This window comes from Paramisgurnus dabryanus, chromosome 24 (assembly GCF_030506205.2).
Source record: "Paramisgurnus dabryanus chromosome 24, PD_genome_1.1, whole genome shotgun sequence".
NCBI classification, from domain to species: Eukaryota; Metazoa; Chordata; class Actinopteri; order Cypriniformes; family Cobitidae; genus Paramisgurnus; species Paramisgurnus dabryanus.
In genome coordinates, this window is record NC_133360.1 from 4,983,761 (window position 1) to 5,006,433 (window position 22,673).

Sequence of the window (22,673 nt, forward strand, 5' to 3'; positions counted from 1 at the left end):
TAACACCAAATTTGCTGTTGTTGGCACACTTTGTCAACAAAAAATAAAAATAAAATGTTTTTTTTAAAAGTCAGAGTTGTAAGGGAGGCTGCAAAAGCTGCTCAAAATTGCAAACATGGATTCAAAGCTTAAGCACGTAAATCATATAGAATATTAAGCAGTTTTGTCACACTCTAAATCTTGTTATAAAGTCTATTTTCCATTATAATCACTTATATTATTTGATACTAATCTATAACACATCATATTGTTAAAACCATATAAATTGTGCCTCCCGTGCCCCCTTTTTGGTTTGGGCCACTGCCCCTCAAAATGTCTGTGCACGGCCCTGCTTTGTAGTATAAGGTTAATCATGAAGGACGGTGCACCTCTCAGAAAACGTACAAATAACGATCATTTTAGATGTTCAATTACTAGAGTATTGGGATCGCTAGACAAGGGGTTCATTTAGGCTACTTATTTTTTATGAAAACCTCCCACTCATTTAGACAGAATGGGTCACATATGGAAATGTGCTGACAGACACAGTGAATGCTTAAAGATGATGTACAGTACTGTCTGCGCTCTCAAGTTTGTTATTTTAACGCTACAATATAGTGATGCATAGCACATAGGCACAAGCTGTATGGGGCTTTGAAAATGAGAAGTTTGTTTTCCATGCATAGGCTATTAGTAATGGGAATCAAGATGTTTGTCTTTTCAATTAACATTTTGAATTATTGTTTTTAATAGCATTTTAATGGATATTTAAATGATAATTATAATAAAAAGCAAGAATGCATTTAAAATGCAATTTTCATGTAATTTGACAAACTTCAGGTTTAAGCCCCACCCACTTCCGGTTTCATCCGAATACAAATACAGATACAAATAATTTTGAGATTGTTACAAATACAGATACAAATACTGACTTCACATTTTCACACTGTATTTAACTCTGACTTCTGTTTAAACCTGATTTTAACTGCAGCTAACTTTTATACTTTTATAATTCAAATGTAAAACAGTTTTACAGAAACTGTGACAACAGATGTGAACTTTGTGCATCCTTTATTTCAGATATTTGGTGGGTTTTATAATTGACATCTACATCACTGATATCTTATATAAACAATTAAACACTTGACTAATTATTTAGTGAGTTATTACCACCAATATTGAACAGCTGATATTTTATTAAAGTCCCATTAGATGAATTCTCACTGTTAGGAGATTCATCTTCTAGGTGTTATAGTTGTGTTTATATTTATATATTATAAATTTCTGTTTATATATAGATTGAGTTAATAAACAGAAATTAATGTATGAGAATATGAGCTGAAGTTTATAAACAGTAAATAAGACACTTGTGTTTCTGTCGGCTGTTACAGGTGAAACAGAAACACTGAAAGTGGATGAGTGGAAATCTGTTGATCTGAAGACTGAAGTTACTGACATAAAGAGAGATGATCTGATAGAGTGGAGATTTGGATTTAGAGAAACTCTCATAGCTGAAATCAATCCTGCCAACAATATCTTCAGTACATATGATGGTGATGATGGTCTATTCAGAGATAAACTGAATCTGAATCATAAGACTGGAGATCTCACCATCAAAAGCATCACATGGAAACACAATGGAGATTATATACTGAAGATCATCAGAGATGGAGAAACATCATACAGGAGATTCAGAGTGTCTTTCTACAGTGGGTATCTAAAATGTTTGAGTGTAATAATGATTTTATGATCATCTGTACTCTGTTGACAGTATACTGTAGATGTAAGAGTGGTTTATGACTATTAACTTACAGTGGAGATTTTCACACTGTGTTTAACTCTGACTTCTGTTTAAACCTGATTTTAAACCAACTTTTTAAAAACTTTTACACTTGTCATACTGAAAGGGTTAACTGAGATAACACGTGTTAACTCTGTACATCATTCAATACAGATATTTGGTTTGATTTGATTTGAACATTGATTTGATCATAGATTCATTAGTATGTTATATGTAAGGAATAATTGAAGACGGGCCATTGAATTATAAGAAAATAATGCACACCCAAGATGCAATGTGGCACGGCGCGAAGCGGAGTTACACCAAAGGACCGGAGTCAATTATTCCTCTCATACCACGGTTACCACAAACATTGCTCTGGTTCCTATTTTTAAGACATTTGACAAGTAAGGTGTGCGGTTATCAGAAATTAATGCATACCCACGGAACATTTCTCAGCCAATCAGAATACAGCATTCAACAGACCCGTGGTAAAAAATATTATAAAACGGTAAGTTCCAATCCTTGATTCTGATTGGTTAAGAGCTGTGCATTATTCACAAAAAACACGGCTATCATTTTATCATTGTGCCCTAAGCAACACCCTTAGCCATCACACGTATCAGTTTGAGAACGGTTTGTTGTTTTTATTTAAGCTTTCATGCATATTTCTACACATTGGAATGTTGTTGTTCACGGTCAGAGACTATTTTTGTCTAGCGTCCAGAATGCTTTTATTGATTTAACGTCATTAAAGTTGCAGTAATACATTTTTTAAACTTTAATATTTTGTGGTAACCGTTTTGTAAAAGCAATAATGTACTTGAGGCAAGTGCTATATCGTGAATAAGTAACAGCTGAAGGGGTTGCAGTGACTTACCATGCTCGTGCCTAACAACGCCCTTCAGCCGTTACTTATTCATTATACAGCACAGCCTCTCGTACCTTATTGCTTACTTAAACACACTGACTGAATAATTATTACCACTAATATTGAACAACTGATATAAAGTCATTTAACCATCAGATGAATTCTCACTGTTAGTAGATTCATAAAATTCATCATCTAAGTTAGATGTTATAGTTGTGTTTATATTTATATACTGATAGAGAATCTGAAAGATTGAGTTAATAAACAGAAATTAATTTATGAGAATATGAGCTGATGTTTATAATCAGTAAATAAGACACTTAATAGATGAAAATCACCTGAATTGATTTCATTTCTGTCTTTCTGTTTCTGTTGTCTGCTGTTACAGATACACAACTGAATGTGGGTGAGGGGAAATCTGTTGATCTGAAGACTGAAGTTAAAGACATAAAGAGAGATGATCTGATAGAGTGGACATTTGGAAAAACTATCATAGCTAAAATCAATCCTGTAAACAATATCTTCAATACATATAAGGGTGGTGATGATCTATTCAAATATAAACTGAAGCTGAATCCTCAGACTGGAGATCTCAACATCAAAGAAATTAGACAGAAACACACTGGAGTTTATATACTGAAGATCATCAGAGATGGAAAAACCTCAGACAAGAGATTCTTTGTGTCTATCAAAGGTGAGTGAAATGTTTGAGTGTAATAATGATTTTATTATCATCTTTACTCTGTTGACAGTATACTGTAGATGTAAGAGGGATTTATGACTATTAACTTACAGTGGAGATTTTCACACTGTGTTTAACTCTGAATTATCTTCTGTTTAAACCTGTTTAATATCTTCTTTGGTAGACCTAATAAATTATTTAATCATCATAAAGTTAACATAGTAAACGTCTATTTGTTTAGTTTAGACTGTTATGTAGAGCAAATCTAAACACTATCAAAGCACATTTACATTCTCATTTCTGAGGTGCTATGAGTGACTGATTCTGCTGACAGTGACGTCTTGTGGGATCAGTGTTGGACAGATCTGTTGTTTCAACCGTTCTTTCATACCAATTGGTTCAAAGGAGTCAGTTCGCGAATCGAACACGTTGTGCGCTAATCTCAACTGGGCATCGCAAGACTTTAACAAAATGTTACTGTAACAACATGGAAAACATTTTCTCGCTTGATATGATTTGGTCTTCTGACCTTTCGTCATCGTGTCAGTTTTGTTTTGAGGAATATGCACCAGGTAGAGAGAGACAGTGAGTTTGGAGAAAGAAAGAGCGGACGGCGAGCATACACGGATGCCCTAGTATACTTTCGGCTTAAGCCCGTTGCGCTATTGTGCCGGCTGCTTAATTAGCGCGATCTCCTTATTGTTTACTAAAGCTATCACGAAATTTCGTGATAATAGCACGAAAAAAGAATAAAAAAAAATACTGACCAATCAGAAGACCACCTTTAATCAGAAGACCACCTTTAACCCCCACTGTATTGGATAAACAGTTGTGACAATACTCTTTGATCACTATCAGCATAGGGGGTTGTGACAAGTTGTGACCAAGTAATAAATTGATTTCATTTCTGTCTTTCTGTCTGCTGCTGTTACAGATAATGTAGAAACACTGCAAGTGGATGAAGAAAAATCTGTTACTCTAAAGACTGAAGTTACTGACATACAAAGAGTTGATCTGATAGAGTGGAGATTTGGAGAAACTCTCATAGCTAAAATAAATCCTGCAAACAATATCTTCAGAAAATTTTATGGTGATTATGGAGAATTCAGATATAAACTGAAGGTGAATCATCAGACTGGAGATCTCAACATCAATGACATCAGATGGCAACAGGATGGAGTTTATTTACTGAAGATCATCAGAGATGGAGAAACCTCATACAAGAGATTCAGTGTGTCTGTCAGATGTGAGTAACTGAAATGTTTCAGTGTAATAATGGTTTTATTATCATCTGTACTCTGTTGACAGTATACTGTAGATGTCATGGTTTACAGAGAGACGGGACCCAAGTGCAGGTAATGTTGAACTCAATGTGGTTTATTAACCAAAAAGCCCATGATGGGGCGAAAGACAAACTTTAACAACGACTTGACAAGACAGAAGACACAACACGAGACTAGACTTAACTTGACTTGATTCTTTGATAATCGGTCACCAGAACAAGGGTTCAAGATACACAGGTCAATACAAAACGATTCAGCGCAGGACAAGACACACTGGGGCCTTAAATAGGGAAAACTAAACAAGATAACGAGGGAAGCTCAGGTGCGGGGAGTAAACCAATAATGAATATATAATGATGAGACAAGGGGGAGGGGACAGAGACAAGACACGACAGCACACTACCCAAACAAAAGGCCATGTGCTGTCACACAAAACATGGGTACCGCCACGACCCACACGACCATGAACTACTATGAATAACTATAACAGACTGGTAGGATCATAACTGTAGATGTAAGAGTGATTTATGACTATTAACTTACAGTGGAGATTTTCACACTGTTTAACTCTGACTTATCTTCTGTTTAAACCTGATTTAACTACTTTTACTTGTTATTTTGAAAGGGTTAACTGAGATAACACGTGTTAACTATGTACATCATTCAATACAGATATTTGGTTAACATTTGATCATACATTCATTGGTATGTTATAGACGGTTTCATCAGACGCATGTGCGGTGATGCGATACACGTCTGGATCCAAACTTTACTTCCGGTTTCGTTTTTTCTTTATGGTCTGAGTTGCTAAACTGATCTCTTGAAAACTTCGTCGAAAATAACAAATGTTTATGTTTCCTAGGTAATCTATGTGTTGTTTTTTTTTGCTTGTTATATAAATAAACTACATTTAAAGAACTTTATTTTAAATTTTCACTGTTAGGAGATTTATGTAATTCATCATCTAGATGTTATAGTTGTGTTTATATGTATTTAATGATAGAGAATCTGAAAGATTGAGTTAATAAACAGAAATTAATTTATGAGAATATGAGCTGATGTTTATAATCAGTAAATAAAACACTTAATAGATGAAAGTCACCTGAATTGATTTCATTTCTGTGTTTCTGTTTCTGTCTGCTGCTGTTACAGTTGCAATACTGAAAGTGGATGAGGGAGAATCTGTCAATCTGAAGGCTGAAGTTAAAAACATAAAGAGAGATGATGTGATAGAGTGGAGATTTAAAGAAACTCTCATAGCTCAAATCAATCCTGTCAACAATATCTTCAGTACATATGATGGTGATGATGATCTATTCAGAGATAAACTGAAGCTGAATCATCAGACTGGAGATCTCAACATCAATGACATCAGACTGGAACACACTGGAGTTTATGAACTGAAGATCACCAGAGATGGAGAAACCTCAGACAGGAGATTATTTGTGTCTGTCACTGGTGAGTAACTGAAATGTTTGAGTGTAATAATGATTTTATGATCATCTGTACTCTGTTGACAGTATACTGTAGATGTAAGAGTGATTTATGACTATTAACTTACAGTGGAGATTTTCACAATGTGTTCAAAGGGGTACACCAAAGCGTTTTAACGCAGCTAAAAATGCCAGGCGGATGCCAACTGTAGATGCTTGCCAGCTTTTTTAAGCTAAGCACTTTGGTTGCCATGATACTTCTGCTTTGTTTATCAGTCGTTGAACGATGCTCTGGTTGTTGTGATATTTGTCTTGGCCCTCCTCCACTGTGATTGGATGGCTGAGTGAGAAGTGACATTGACAAGCTGAGCGTTTCACCCAAAGTTAAAGTTTTTTAACTGTCAGTGCTCTTTGCTGGGCATGGATGAAAAGTGTTTCTGTCTGCTGCTGTTACAGAGAAAACAAAAGAACTGAAGGTGAATAAGGGGAAATCTGTTGATCTGAAGACTGAAGTTAAAGACATAAAGAGAGGTGATCTGATAGAGTGGAGATTTAGAAAAAATCTCATAGCTCAAATCAATCCTGCAAACAAAAGCCCCATTACATATGATGATGCATTCAGAGGTAAACTGAAGCTGAAACCTCAGACTGGAGATCTCACCATCAATGACATCAGAGAGGAACACTCTGGAGTTTATTTACTGAAGATCACCAGAGGAGGAAAAATCTCATACATGAGATTCAAAGTGTCTGTCATGGGTGAGTAACTGAAATGTTTCAGTGTAATAATGATTTTATTATCATCTGTACTCTGTTGACAGCATACTGTAGATGTAAGAGGGATTTATGACTCAGTGGGGATTTGCATTTTACATTTAAACCTGGATTATCTTCTATTTAAACTTTAAACTTTTAGCGGGTTATCACAAACACTTACTATCTTAGGTCTTAAATTAAGATTATCCGCAAATTCATATTACAGAAGCAACTCTTAAATTGATTTAGGATTCTCATCTTATCTCATATCTAGTTGGAAATCTTTGGCTATCAACTCTCAGGTCTGTTAAAAAGAAATCAACAATGCTTGAGCTACTGCTGTACACATTCAGTAAACTAAATGATTGTACTTTATATTTTAATGGGGCAAAAAAAGAAATGTATTAAATTCATTGTAGTTACCGTAAAACTTCAAATAATAGCCCGGGCTTTTATTTTCCCAAACCTATCGTCACACCAGGTGTCTAAAAGAGACAGGCATCTATAAGAGACAGGCTTTTAATTCAATTGTTCAAGCATGACAGCAGGAGATTACCACAAATTATGTTTTATTTATAATTTGAATGTGTTTAACAAATTAGTTTGTGTTAGAATAACAGTCTTAAATTATTGGCAGCATAAATAAAGCAAACGAGGATATGCTTTTTTATTGGTTGTTGTGTGAAATCTTACCCAGATATGTATACAACAGTGCTATTTCTGATTGGCTATTGTGTAGCCTCTTTCTTATTTTTTATTTTTTTGGATTGGCTCACTCGACTAGAACTCCAGGGGAGACGGGCTTGATAGAGAGCGCGGTGCGGGCAGATACATTTTAAATATGATAAATAGTGTTTCCGCGTGAGAAATACAATGTGTGGCGGGAGTGCATGCATGACAAAAGACTGAAAGCCCGGCTATTATCCGCGGCCTCAAAACACTACCGGCCCACCGGAAAAAGTCCCGACTCTCCCAATTGCCACTTCGCTACTGTCATCATCACTTCAATCCTGATGACGAACCTTGTTGTGTTGTCATAGTGATCAGTAAGGGAACGATTGCAAAAACTTTAGCATGTGCAATCTGCACCATAGAACTGGCTTAAACAGACGATCTGACGGGTTTTAGAAGATTAAATACAACCCGACACTAAAAAACAGACTTTATTTGAGAGAGGCGTTTATTTACCCACACCTGTCGTCACACCAGGCATCTATTTGGACTCTGCTATTATTTGAAGTTTTAAGGTATAGTCTGTGCACATCGTCTGTGAGTTTCCATTACATTCAAGTATTTAGAAAATGCGACTTAAAAAAAACGAGAAAACCGTTCTTTCTAAGGTGACTATAAATGTTAGGATACAACCAGAGATGGGCATAAATACATTCAAGTGTATTTCAAATACAAATACAAAATACTGTATCGAAAAATTTATTTAAATACAAATACAGTATTTTGTATTTTGAAAATTCAGTGCAAGTATGCCTATTAGGCTGAAATCTATCTGGGTCTATTTCTGAATGCCAAAAAGAAACTTTCGTTTTATTTTACATACCTCTTGCCTTCCCCTGTCCTGTAGGAAATAATAAACTACAAAAAACCTTGGTAACACTTTTCTTGAAGGGGTGTTCATAAAACTGACATGACACCTTCATAATCATGACATGACACGTGTAATGAACATGAAAAAGATGCATATTTATGACAACTGCCATTAAGTGTCATTCACTCAATTATGTAATTTTTAATGCAAAGATGACATTGTTTGAGATGTCGTTGTTATGACAACTTGACATAAACCAATACAACACAACTTGTTATAAATCTGTCATAAACAATAATTATCAAACTTAAGAAACTACCTAGCTTTGTGGGTTAACATTACATTAAACTGTGATTTAAATGTCATTAAGTGTTAATACTATGTCAAATATTATTAATACTCGATCATAAACATTATGAACTGAAGAATATTCACAATGCTGTTATAAAACTATTTAACAGAGTATTAACACTTAATGACAAATTATATTTGTACCACTGTAGTTGAGGTCAAGAAAAATAATCATGACGCGCTGGTATAAAACTATATGACAGAGTATTGACACTCAATGACCTTTTAATGAAAAATTTAATTTGGATCACTTGTAAAAAGTGGTCAGTTATGTTGTCTTGGTAATGTCTAGTTGTCATGACAAGTTATGATGAATTGGTTAATGTCAAGTTGTCATAACAAAGATATCTCAAACAATATCATCTTTGCAATAAAAATAACATAATTGAACAAATGACACTTGCAATGAAACGTGCATAAAATCTCCTTCATAATTATTACACCTGTCATGTCATGGTTATGAAGGTGTCATGTCAGTCTTATGAACACCCATTCAAGTAAAGTGGTGTTTTATAAAAACATCATAAAAACTTTTTCATGTGTCGTCAAAATAACCCACAACCTAATCAGTTTATATGTGAAGAAATCCATGCATGGGCGCGGGAAGTGGGGGTGCTGCAGGTGCTGCAATGAACATAAAATGATAGCTTATAAATATCTCTGATTGTTGTTTGTTACTGTTCCAAGATATTTTGTATGTTATGTTTGGGCTGTGTGATGAAGAGAGAATTATTAATTTAGTCATTTTAAAATTATTTAATTTATTTCAGTGTGTATTAGCCAATCAGACGTGATTGCGATTCAGCTGATAAGCTGCGTATACGTATAAGCATAACACACAAGCACGCACACTCACAGCCACATAGAACGAATTACTAGGCTATCTGTAGCCTATCTATCAGCTTCGCAATGTCTCAGAAGAGAATTTTTTTTTTCAATCACACAGCCCAAAAGTCCCGAGGACTAGCGTTATTTCTCCAAATGACTCCTTATCATGCATATCAGAAAAAGGTAATCTTTTCAAAAACTATTTAAAAATATAGCCAAATTGTTTCGCGGTGTTTAACGCACATGTAAATGTAACAGGACATTTAAAGTAAAAAAGATTGAATAAAATTATTTAAACAACATGAAAGGAACTAAATTGTAAAGCCTCGATGTACAATAAGGAACATGCGCATTTAAGAGTGGTGGGTATTAAAAAATTAATATAAATTATTCCAATGCATCGATTTTAATGTAAAACTCACACAATTGTAATGAATTGAAGCCAAAAATGTCCAACCACGGTCGCTGCCATGTTACGTAAAAACGTCAGTTTGGAGCCAAGGCATGCGCAGAAGGAATCGTCCGTGGAGCCAGAGGCAGAGCCGCGGTATCAAACTTCCGCCCAAACGCTCGCTCGACCAATTCAACCACGCCAATCATAACGACACGCCCCGTTTCTATTGCATCAAATTACATGCTAAAAGGAAACTTACCACAATAATGAAACCTTGAACATATATCAGCGTGATGATAACTACTTGAAAGGACCAAAACCATCTTTCGGAAACTTTTATTGGAAGTGTAAATAATTTTTTTATTTAGAGCAGAGTCCCATTCGTTTGAATGGAGAGGGCGGGGTTTATGACTTGTACTTCAGCCAACCACCAGGGGGCGATCAAAGAGCCAGAGGCTTCACTTTTCAAGGCTTATGAGGCACACCCGGTTTTGAGAACAATTACTCAAAAGTCGCCCTCTGTCATTTCACAGAATTTTACAACGGAGAGCACGTCAAGCATAAAAGTCTTGTAGGTTTACTGAGGAGCCCACAGGTTCACGCCGTATAGAGTAGAGCCATGTGAATTGCAAAAGTTTAAATTCACAAAGCTAAAGAGAAAGCAGCAACTGTGTGCTGATTCCACCATTTGCCACGTCACATGTGAAAGGGCCTTTAAAGGAAAACACCAATATTTTCAATATTTTTCTATGTTCTTACCTCAGCTTAGATAAATGAATACATACCTATCTTTATTCAATGCGTGCACTTAATCTTTGTACAGCGCGTCATGAATGTGTTAGCATTTAGCCTAGTCCCATTTATTCCTTAGGATCCAAACAGGGAAGAATTTAGAAGCCACCAAACACTTCCATGTTTTTTTCCCCATTCGAAGACTGTTAATTGAGTAGTTGGTGGCACAAAATAAAATGTGGTGATTTTTTAAGTGGATAAAAAATGAGAACTATATTGTATGGCGGAAGAGCACTTAGTTTGCAGCACTTCGACCTCTGGAGCAGTAACATCATGACTCCTGTGAAGATGTTACTGCGCGCTGAGGTTGAAATGCTAAAACTTAGTGCTCTTCCTTCATGCAATGAAAAAAGATTGTTATGTATTAATTTGTCTTCGTAAAATATAAAAAAATGGTGGTGTTTTCCTTTAATGGGGCGGCAGTGGCCTAGTGGTTCATGTAGGTTGTCTACAAACCGGAAGGTTGGTGGTTCAATCCCCGGCTCCACTGGACCAAGTGTCGAGGTGTTAATTGTCCTTGAGGTGTATGAATGTGGGAGTGAATGGGGGAATGTGAGGCTAATTGTAAAGCGCTTTGGATGGCCGTAGGTCTGTTAAAAGCGCTATATAAATGCAGTCCATTTACCATTTAATTCAAAAGTGTAGGCCCTATTTGTCAGCGTTCCACACTCCGTCTCGGCCTTGCAAAAAACTGCCTGCCAACGTGCAAGTGTGAATTTCCTTTCGCGACAGTTATAATAACACACATCACACCCAATAACTCAATTGCCCTTGCTTTTTTCCCCCTCCAACAATTCAATTATTTCTGCCCACTAAAAGCTGCACAGATATATTTGCTTAGCATAATAGGCCTATCTGTGTAAACAATTTAAAAAAAGTTCCATCGGTTCAAATTTATATCATCGCTACCCTACTAATCTACGCCCATCCCTAACATGCAGTAATGTTAATGCTTTAAACACATTTGACAAGCTATTTTAATTAACAAGTAGCACATCCTCACCTTATTCCAGAAAAGTTGCTGATTTAAGGCTGGGTTGTACAGCTGCAGCTCCACTGGGCTCACCTGCATGAATGTGTCTGGTCTGAACTCTAAACTAGTTGATGCATGAAAACAGAACCCTGACTGGTTGACTGCCTCAAAGTATTTTGAGTATTTTAAAAATACAAAAATACTCATGTGAAATGTATTTAAATAGAAATTACATGTCATTTTTCCAAAGGCTTTAAAATACAAAATACTATTTTGTATTTCAAATACATATTTTAAATACATGTATCTGAAATACTGCCCATCCCTGGATACAACTGTACTGTATTTCGATATTTGATACAGACACAAAGTCAAGTGTGTATTCATTATGATCAAGTGTTAAGATAAGAACTGTGTTTTTAATAATGAGGGATGACAGAGATTGGAAGATTACTTTACTAGTGAGACACGTTTAACGTTGTTAAAACAGCAATATCAATCTCCAGCAGGTCTATCATAATGTGATTGTTACAGCTGGCTTTTTTTTTAGTTTTCAGTTAGGACATCTGTGGGGTTACCCTAAAATTTAATACTGTTTTACGAGGGTTTTGTCAAGTTGGGATGCTTTTCAAATATCCCTTTCCTATCTGCAGTCAAAATAAGATAATGCACTTTTGTTATTCTGTAATAGCTTTTGTCTTAAAAGAGTTAACTGATATACCCTGGTTACCAAACAGATAAGATGAGAATTTAAAATTATGATCTTTCTCTAATACACCCCTGAATTATCTCCTGATTCTCAGAACCTCTGCTACTCAATACTTTACACTTTATTTAAAGGAGCATTTCACCCATAGAAACATTAATCTTTATTGAAAGTATGTCATATTTGTAGAGGAAATGTAACATACTTTTAGAATTTGGTGCCTATTGACCGGGAAAAGGGGTGTTTGTAGTCTCACCCCCTCAACAAAGATATTAGACTTCCTTCTTTCAATGTTGCAAAATGATGATTTTTACATCTGTAAGGGTTTTGTCTTGTGTTTTGTTTTGCTATTAGGTCTTTTATTTTTATATCCTGTTCGGTTTCCAGTCTTTTATTTTTCAAATCATGTCATACCATGCTACACATTCCACTTCCTGTTTGTTACTATAAAACTGGCCCAAACTCAGATCACTCTGCGAAGTATTGTATGTATGTATGTCTATCTGCTGCATTACCAAGCGTTTCTTTGTCTTGTATCCTGTATCCTGATCCTGATTCTGTTTATCTGTTCCTGTTTTTGACCTGTTACCTGTTACTTTGGATTTTGATTGTTTGCTGCCTGCCTTGACCTCTTGCCTGTTTTTTGGATTACGATATTGGATTACCCTTGTTGGATTTGTTTGCCTGCCCTTTTGGGGATTTTACAATAAAACCTCCTGCACATGGATTCGTCTCAATCTCGCTTTGTGTAAAGCAGCCCTTGTTACAACATCATTGAAAAAAGGAAGTGCAACACTAAAATCTGTATTTCTCCTCTCTCAGCTGAAACTGAGGAAATGTTGCACGACCATTAAAAAACATGACTGGGGTTCTAACTATACAAAGCTTAATGCAAATGGGTGAAGTGTCCCTTTAAATTAAATCTACTAAGCCTTTTATTTACAAATGACATTGTGTGATCTGCTGTACATGACTTTATTAAACTATAGCGAACAGTAGTTCTGATCATGTAGCCTGGCTAGCAAAGACCAGCATGACTAGCTAAAGTGGGCTGAACTCCTAAAGCCAACCTAGCTAACCTACCTAAACTAGCTTAACCAGGCTAGGAGACCATCTAACATAAACACATACTAAGATTGCCTGAAGGGTTAAATTAAGATTGTGTTATTTTAACCATTAACTGGGCACCATCCCAGCTAACAGAAAAAAGTTCTAAGAACATTCCCTAAAAGTTTTTAACGTTCCCAAAAACGTTCTGCCAACGTTAAAAGTGTCCAGTTTTCTTGACGTTCTAAGAACGTTTTTTGTTGTCTCAACGTTAGAGGAATGTTACATTTTACCATTTTTAAACGTTATGACAATGTAATGTTTTAATGTTCACAGTCACACAATGTTTAAAACAACAACTGTTTATTATATTGACTTCTTTGATTGTTATGTAAATGATAGAGAAACATTGCATTTTATTATATTTATTTTTTATATTTATATTATTTTATTATATTTATTATATATTATATATTTATTATATATTATATATCTATTATATGTAAGTTTAGATGTTGATGTTTTGTTTCATTTTAAGTCACCATTATTGTGATTAGTGTTCGTTTTAGTTGGGCTCTTGAGCCTTGTCCTTTGCTTGCTAGTTTTTTCCCTGGTTGTGTTAACTTTTTGTTAATACACCACATTTGTTATGAACATGTTAAGTTAGTAGTGTAATTCTGTGGTGTGGTGGTTGGTACATAATGGTAAAAAATCATTCCTAATTAATTTACTAATCAAAAGTTTATTTTCTGTCAATAATGTAAATGAGAGCCAGCACTTTCACAGCAGTTTGTCATTATAGAGTTTTAGAAACTTTGGACAAAAAATATCCGCTATTTAATTGGGACGTACAAACATCAAGAATCAGACTATGAATCTCAACCATGATGACAATTAAATGAAAAACTTCATGCTGCAATGCATGCTGGGTATTAACAAATTACAAATCTCATTCAGGACTCCCAGCATGCACTGCAGCATGGATAAATAAAGATTTTTTTTCCAATTTTCTTTGTCACCATGGTTGAGATTCATAGTCTGATTCTTGATGTTTGTGCGTCCCAATTATACAGCAGATATTTTTTGTCCAAAGTTTCTTAAACTCTTTAATGACAAACTGCTGTGAAAGTGCTGGCTCTCATTTACATTATTGACAGAAAATACACTTTTGATTAGTAAATTAATTAGGAATGATTTTTTACCATTATGTACCAACCACCACACCACAGAATTACACTACTAACTTAACATGTTCATAACAAATGTGGTGTATTAACAAAAAGTTAACACAACCAGGGAAAAAACTAGCAAGCATAAGACAAGGCTCAAGAGCCCAACTAAAACGAACACTAATCACAATAATGGTGACTTAAAATGAAACAAAACATCAACATCTAAACTTACATATAATAGATATATAATATATAATAAATATATAATATATAATAAATATAATAAAATAATATAAATATAAAAAATAAATATAATAAAATGCAATGTTTCTCTATCATTTACATAACAATCAAAGAAGTCAATATAATAAACAGTTGTTGTTTTAAACATTGTGTGACTGTGAACATTAAAACATTACATTGTCATAACGTTTAAAAATGGTAAAATGTAACATTCCTCTAACGTTGAGACAACACAAAAACGTTCTTAGAACGTCAAGAAAACTGGACACTTTTAACGTTGGCAGAACGTTTTTGGGAACGTTAAAAACTTTCAGGGAACGTTCTTAGAACTTTTTTCTGTTAGCTGGGATTGTGCGACTGTGGGTAAAGCAACATTTCAAACTTGTGATTTTGAATTCCATAGTACCACAGGTTGGCACAATGCTGCTTACCTAAAATTATGATGCTAAATATTTACAGTGCGAAACAATGCAGTGTTGGAATCTAAAAACACATCTGAGAGATTAAGATCATGAAGTGAAGTTTATTTATGAGAATATGAGCTGATGTTTATAATCAGTAAATAAAACACTTAATAGATGAAAATCACCTGAATTGATTTCATTTCTGTCTTTCTGTTTCTGTCGGCTGCTGTTACAGATAATTTAGAAACACTGGAAGTGGATGAGGGGAAATCTGTTGATCTGAAGGCTGAAGTGAACATACATTATGTTGATCTGATAGAGTGGAGATTTGAAAAAACTCTCATAGCTGAAATCAATCCTGCCAACAAGATCTTCAGTACATATGATGGTGATGATGATGAATTCAGAGATAAACTGAAGCTGAATCATCAGACTGGAGATCTCAACATCAGTGACATCAGATGGGAACATGATGGAGTTTATAAACTGAAGATCATCAGAGGTGGAAAACCATCATACAGGAGTTTCGAAGTGATTGTCAGATGTAAGTAACTCAATTTCACATCCAGTCACAGTATCAGTGAACTCTGAGTTCAGTGTGACTTCACACTTTCATTTTAAATCAGATAAACTGTAGATTAGTTAATTTTAATTTGTTCATATATTTTGTGTTTCTGTGTTGTTTGCTATTTGACTATGAGATAATGTTTAAGCTCTTGACCTCTTTTGTTGTTGTTGTCCAGTTATTACACTCTTCAGTGCTTAATGAATAACAGCTTTTAGTTGAAAAACATCATTCAACCATTTACTACTTGATCATATCAGTAATATTATTACAAAAGATTCTTTTCATTGAGAGCTTTTGATTGAACAAATATTATAGCATTGTAATCCAACAAGATGCCCCAAAACACCAGAATGATTGACTAAGATCATCCTTCATTTAAAGATGTTTATCACTGCTGCTTCCTCTCTAAACAACTTTTGATTTTATCCCTCATCTCTGTTTCCTGCAGCTTCCAGAGGAGAAGATTCAGTGGAGAAGAGAGGAGGAGATTCAGTGGAGAAGAGAGGAGGAGATTCAGTGGGGATAGAGATGGATCCGTTGTTGAATAATAGCAGTCAGTAGCAGTGATGTTTCTCCAGTTTAACACCATCAACATTACGAACACATCAGCATCACATCACTTATAATTAAAGAAAAACATTTACCTTTGATTCGCCTTACATAGAAACATTTCAATATCTTGAATAAATGAAGCTAATAGAATTATAAATATAGTAAAAGTCAATCAATTAAAATTAAAGTTGATGAAACACATCTGCTGTTCACACTGATCTACAGATAAACTGATATTATTTTAAACATAAATTTCAGATTTCATATCCATTTCAAGATGCAGACATTGTGTACTGCATGTAATATTTGCTGTCTCATACAGCTAGTAAAGTGTTATAAAATCAAAAGCCTAAATATATCTATATCTACACTGAAAAAAATAATGTGTTAATTTTTTACACATTGGGTGTGTCATGCCACATGCCACAGTATTTCAAAACAGTGAATGGTTTAAATGAGTAAATGTGAACCTGTAAATGAAACTGTGTGTTGTTGTTAACCTGATGATCTTCTGATCTTCACTTCTAGTTAGTGTCTAACCAGTGGTCAATTTTCTATCCCATAATGCCACAGGGGCAGATGAGCCATCAGATTTATAAAGTGAAACATATGAATACCTGTGAACTGGAATCATTTAATTGTTTTGTAGTTGTGTTGTGTTCCTCTAGTTTATTTGATAATGTGTGACGCTAACATCAACTGTAGCTTTTACTTCTCTCTTATTGGTTTATTAGTGAATCTTAACAGATATTAGCTGTGCATAAATGCTTTTATGTTCAAATGTATGAGCTACAGGTAACAAAAACATTATTCATGTGGTAAAATTGTTCAGATCAACATATTGTTAACATATTATAATGGAATGTATTTATACTAAACACTTTTTGAGAAGTAAATAGTGATCATAGTCTGTAAAGTACACAGATTTAGCTCATGTAGCTCATGTGTCTCAGTTTAAAGAGAGAAAGTGTTTGTGTTGAAGAATCTAGAAATTAGACTTTGATGATTCAGTGTTACATTGACTGTTTTTAAGCTATATTATTTTAGCTTTTTTTAAGCTTTGCCAAATGTTTATATTCTAAATTCTGTGCCATGTTTTATTATTATGTAACCACGTTTGCTATAGTAAATAACTACTTATTTACATTTTGTTACTGTATATTAATATTGTTTGTTTATTGAGAGACTTTGTCTAAGACCGTGAGACATATTTAATGTGATCTGAATGTAGACTGAATATGTTTTCATGTGGACAGATCTGTACAGTACATTACACAACCTTTTGTGTTTTTTATTATTGTGAAACTGCATGATGCATCGATTTATGGCACTTAATTCAAAGCTTGCACTAAACCCAGAAAAATTTTGAAGTCCTACACTTAAATCTATTTTAGTTTGTTCTTCTCTGAACATTATGTGTACTGTAACAGCTTTTATATGATACATCACTCATGATATATGAATATGATTTTTTTATATAAAAGCATCTGATAAAAGTCACAGTGCCTTTTTATTTATGTGAGTCATTTAATATAAATATTATCACTCTTAGTGATTTAACACTAATAAGATTTGTCTGTGTGATTACAGTATTTAATTATATAGTTTTACAATCTAAATGTACATAAAATTAAGTAACTCTATTTGAAAATTCATTTATTTGATAATATCTTATTATGCACCAGTGTGTTTGTCTTTTTAAATAATTAATAAAACATAAAGGACGTGATATGAATATGTGTGGAGTTTTTACAACAAAAAGTTATGTTCAGTGTAATATTTCTTTATAAACTCTTGCAGGGTCACAACAAGAACAAAGTCATTATGCAATTTTGTTTGTACAAATAAATTTAAAATAAAATAAAAAGGAAATTAATTGGTTTTGGACACAAGATGGCGCAAAAGTCAAAGTGAATTTACTGATTACATTACAACATCAATTCAGTATATGTTTGAATATATTCAAAAGGACATATTTCTATCCCATAATGTCTTAGGGGCAGAAGCCATAAGATTTTTAAAGTAAAACACATCAAATACTTTTGTAGTGCTGTTGTATAGGGGTGTAGAGCAGGACTCTATTTCAAGGTCATGTGTTTGAATCTCACAAAACAAAGTAAAAAACTGTAGGATGAAATTAATTGCCACATTAATAAAGCTGTGTGCTATACTAACGATGTTCTTGGTGAAATAGGCTACTTGTATATAGGAACAGGAATATATTTTGTGCAGTGATTTTAATACTTTTATTTTGCTGATCCACATAAATGTATTAATGATTATTATAATTAAGAGAATATTTTATTAATTTATTCATTAATGGATGTAACAAACAACATCCTTCTGAATAATCTTTATTTAAATAAATTATGAAATTAGATGAGACATTTAGTCTGAATTATTTAACGTATTAGTAAATAATAACTTACTTCGTTTGCTCTTCTGTTAATGTAGTCTTTAACTTATTTTGCATAGTTTTCTGCTGTTCTTGTAGTGGTGAATATCTGCTGTGTACACAAGATGGCGCTCTACCACTGATATATATGTGAGCCATGCTTGTGTACGTAAACTATACACGAGTCTTAAAACTCTGTTTTAACGTGTTAAATGTGTTAATATGTTGTGAATGCACAATTTGAGGAACTTATCAATGTCAAATTTGTTTAACAAGCAGACGCGTCTCCGCGAATCATGAACCTACAGGAGCGTGCGGGTTCTGGCTAGATGAGATACAGCTACGGCCTAAATCTAGCGAGATGTTGGGTTCAAGGTAAGATTTGGGAGTAGAATTAGAAAACACAGCGGTTCGGGCTAGATGAAATATATCTGCATTCTTAATCCTGCGAAATGGTAGGTTTGGATGTAGGATTAGGATGAAAACAGCGCTCTTCCGCCTAGATTTTGGCCGCAGCTTTATCCCTTCTAGCCACAACCGCGAAATCATGCACATGCGCTGCTCGCCCCCCAGCACAACATCCTGCAGCATGGCTTCATTAGTCGAGGAAACTGAGGTAAAATTGAGGAAAACAAACGATTATCTGCTGAAATTAAAGTAAACTTGAGTCGATAGTCAGAGTTAAGGTTCAGGAAGAAACACAAAGTAAGACTTTAATCATAAAAAGAGCGGCTGTGAGGCTGACAGTACATATTTAACAAAACACCAACAAACATCTTTATTGTGTCAGATATGTTAAATTAAAAACACAAACCCGCTAAATTTAAAGTTTGTCTATTTAAAGTTTTATTGCTTCAGAAAGATTGATTTGTTCATCAGTAGTTGATGCTATTGATCAAAGTTGTAATAAAAGTTTCATCTTCCTCAGGTGGATGTTTCAGAGGTTAGATATTTTCATCAGTCTTCATCAGTTTGTGTCTGTAGTCGCCATCAATATAAAGGTAAGAGGGGTTTTTCTTTGGTCGCTTTAGGCTTCACCTTTGACCTTTCCTTAAGTATCATCAGTTCAACCCTTTAACAAACACGAACAAACAAACACGAGTTACATTGTTATGTTTAAAATATAAGTAAAAGAGGGTCAGTCTATAAACATTAAAATATATTTTAGAAGTAAATCTATTAGAGGTAAATATGTATTCAATTTAATATGTAATATTTTTAAATCATTTAAAAGAATTTTTTATTTAATATTTACTAGAGATGTATAATTTTTAGAAACATATATTAAGTATTTATATATATATATATATATATATATATATATATATATATATATATATATATATATATATATATATATATATATATACACATATATATATATATACATACATACATACATACATATATATATATAAATTATTGACCTAAGTAAACTTTGATCATGATGAGGTGAATTCCTGTAGTGTACACTAGATGACTCTCTAGTCAACACTATAGATTGAATATTGAGGGTTCGTGATCTTAACAGCAGGGCTTTCAAGTGTTGAAGACAGGCAAGCGTGACATCTCTATCCCCCCACCCATACACAACAATGGGGGTGTTGTTTTGGGGGACTTGAATGAGGCAGGGCGAATGAGAGGATGCTTAGTTGCCTTTTACCTGACATCTTTGAAAGACAGATGCAATGATAAATGCATCCATGGCCAGGATATAAAATATGACATAATTTTAAAAGTGACCTATAACATTGACAATTCAATACACTTATTTATTTAATGGTAATAAAACTATTAAGCCTATTTGGAGAGAGAGATGTTTAAAGGGACATTTCACCCATGAAAACATGAAAATTCGGTGCCTATTTGACCGAGAAAGACAGAAAGTGACTTTAGAGCACATTTGTATGGAAGACAACAACTCCCACAATGCACCACAATGCACAGCTCTGCAAGCCACTCCCACTAAACCAGTAAATAGAAACACCTACTTTATAGTCAGACATCCGTTTGTCCCTGCAGGCTTTCTAGTTGACCTTTGGTATTCTAAAATATGTATCCAGAACCCGCTGTCCATATGCGGTGTGAAGCTTGGGTGGTTCATCATCATCTGATGTAGAAATTTCATCCAGAAGAAACTGGCACCTTTGAAATTCTCTGCAGCAGATGGACTCCATACAAAGCTTAATGCAAATGGGTGAAGTGCTCCTTTAATGTGACAAAATGTCAGTCATCGTGTGATAACTAAAATATAATTAGGCCTAGACTACTTGTTCTGGGGTCTCATTTATAAAGCGTGCATATGCACAAAACGGGGCTGGAAATGTGCGTACGCCAGTTCCCACGCAAAGATTGTGATCTATAAAATAACAAACTTTAACGGAAAATGGGCTTGCAGGGTGGGATCTGAGGATGACTCATGTATGCACACTTGCATGCGATCTGTGATTTATAAAGTTTTTAAATATATTTTTGGCCTATGCCATTTTTGGCTTTTATGCGTACGTAGACTTTTAGTAAGGATCCTACGCACAGTTTTATGATTGAGACCCCTGAGCAGGTGTTGTCAGTGAACAGTCTGTAAAACTAAAACTGATGCTGATTATCTGGGAAACATTCTCTAACAGCAGTCAAGTTGTCATTGTTTGTGTCAAACAAGTTGTGAATTTGTTGTAACATTAAAACAGGAGATCATGACTTACTCTGTACTCAAAGTGATGCTTGGAGCTCCAGTGGTTTTATTTTGTGGGTGAACGAGGATGATGGTAAACAATTCCAGGATATGCTTTTTTCATTGGTTGTTGCGTTAAATCTTACCCAGATACAATAATGCTTTTTTCTGATTGGCTATTGTGTAGCCTTTTTCTTTATTTTTTGATTGGCTGATAAGTGGCTGGCTCGACTAGAACTCCAGGGGAGACAGGCTTGGTTCCTGCCTGGTATATTTTGAGCGCTGCGGCATATTAAATATATGATGAATAGTTTTTTTGTGTGAGAAATACAATGTGTGACGGGAATGCGTGACAAAAGACTGAATTGAGTAACTTGAGAGCTCAGTAACAGCATGCAATGTCTTGTTTTCTGTATGGTCAGGTGTTATTTACATCTCGACACAACATGATACTTTGCTCGAAGTATCACCTGGGTCTCTACACATGAACTCGAGCATTGAGAACATTGTTTGTGTACACAGAGTTTACTAAAAAGAAGGTTTTGAACAACTGACTTTGGTTGTTTTGGTGTCTGTTCGCCGCCATCTTGCCAGTCAAGATGTATCGATCTCCGAATGCGACGTAAGGAGGGAGGAGAGTAAAGATGGATAGCTCCTAAAGCATACTTCCATATAAATGCACAGATAAATTGGTTGTTTTGTCGCAAGTGAAAAACAATATTGACCTTGTAGTTGAAAAAGGAGCCTCATATAAGATTCATTCATTTGCATTCGGAGATCGATTCTTTATGTCTGGCAAAGATGGCGAGCGGACACCAAAACAACCAGTTGGTTCAAACATTTCTTTTTAGTAAACTCTGTGTACACAAACAATGTTCTCAATGCTCGCGTTCATGTGTAGAGATCCAGGTGATACTTCAAACAAAGTTTCATGTTGTGTCGTGCCGCCTATAGTGTTGTAAAAATAGTGGTAGTTCGGTAGCAGCAGACAGCGGCTGGAAGAACGCATCAGGGATAGAGTCGGGATCACACCCTAACGATGATATGTTTTGAAAGTAACGTTTCTTTTCATGACAGTTGAGGTGCGAAATGTTGTCTTTCATAGCCATTTACTGTATCCGTACGAATCATAAACAGTAAAAAATGATAAGAAATTTGTAAATCGGAGCAAGTTAGCTAACACTTGTCAGTAACCTACTGATACTCGGTAGGTACTCAAAATGGCATCAGTTAGCGGGAAAAAGGAGTGG

The 22,673-nt window shown here is 34.7% G+C and overlaps 2 protein-coding genes across 2 annotated transcripts in view; both read left to right on the forward strand.

Moving 5' to 3' along the window:
- podxl2 (podocalyxin-like 2) overlaps nt 1-22,673 on the forward strand; it is a 92,990-nt gene that overhangs the window by 10,472 nt on the left and 59,845 nt on the right. The window lies entirely within an intron of this gene.
- Nucleotides 353-17,923, forward strand: LOC141281642 (uncharacterized). The gene is made up of 8 exons (XM_073813619.1): nt 353-380; nt 1,335-1,688; nt 3,019-3,324; nt 4,247-4,558; nt 5,748-6,053; nt 6,485-6,787; nt 15,473-15,781; nt 16,254-17,923. The coding sequence occupies exons 1-8, from the start codon at nt 353-355 to the stop codon at nt 16,364-16,366; spliced, it is 2,031 nt and encodes a 676-aa protein (XP_073669720.1). The 3' UTR covers nt 16,367-17,923.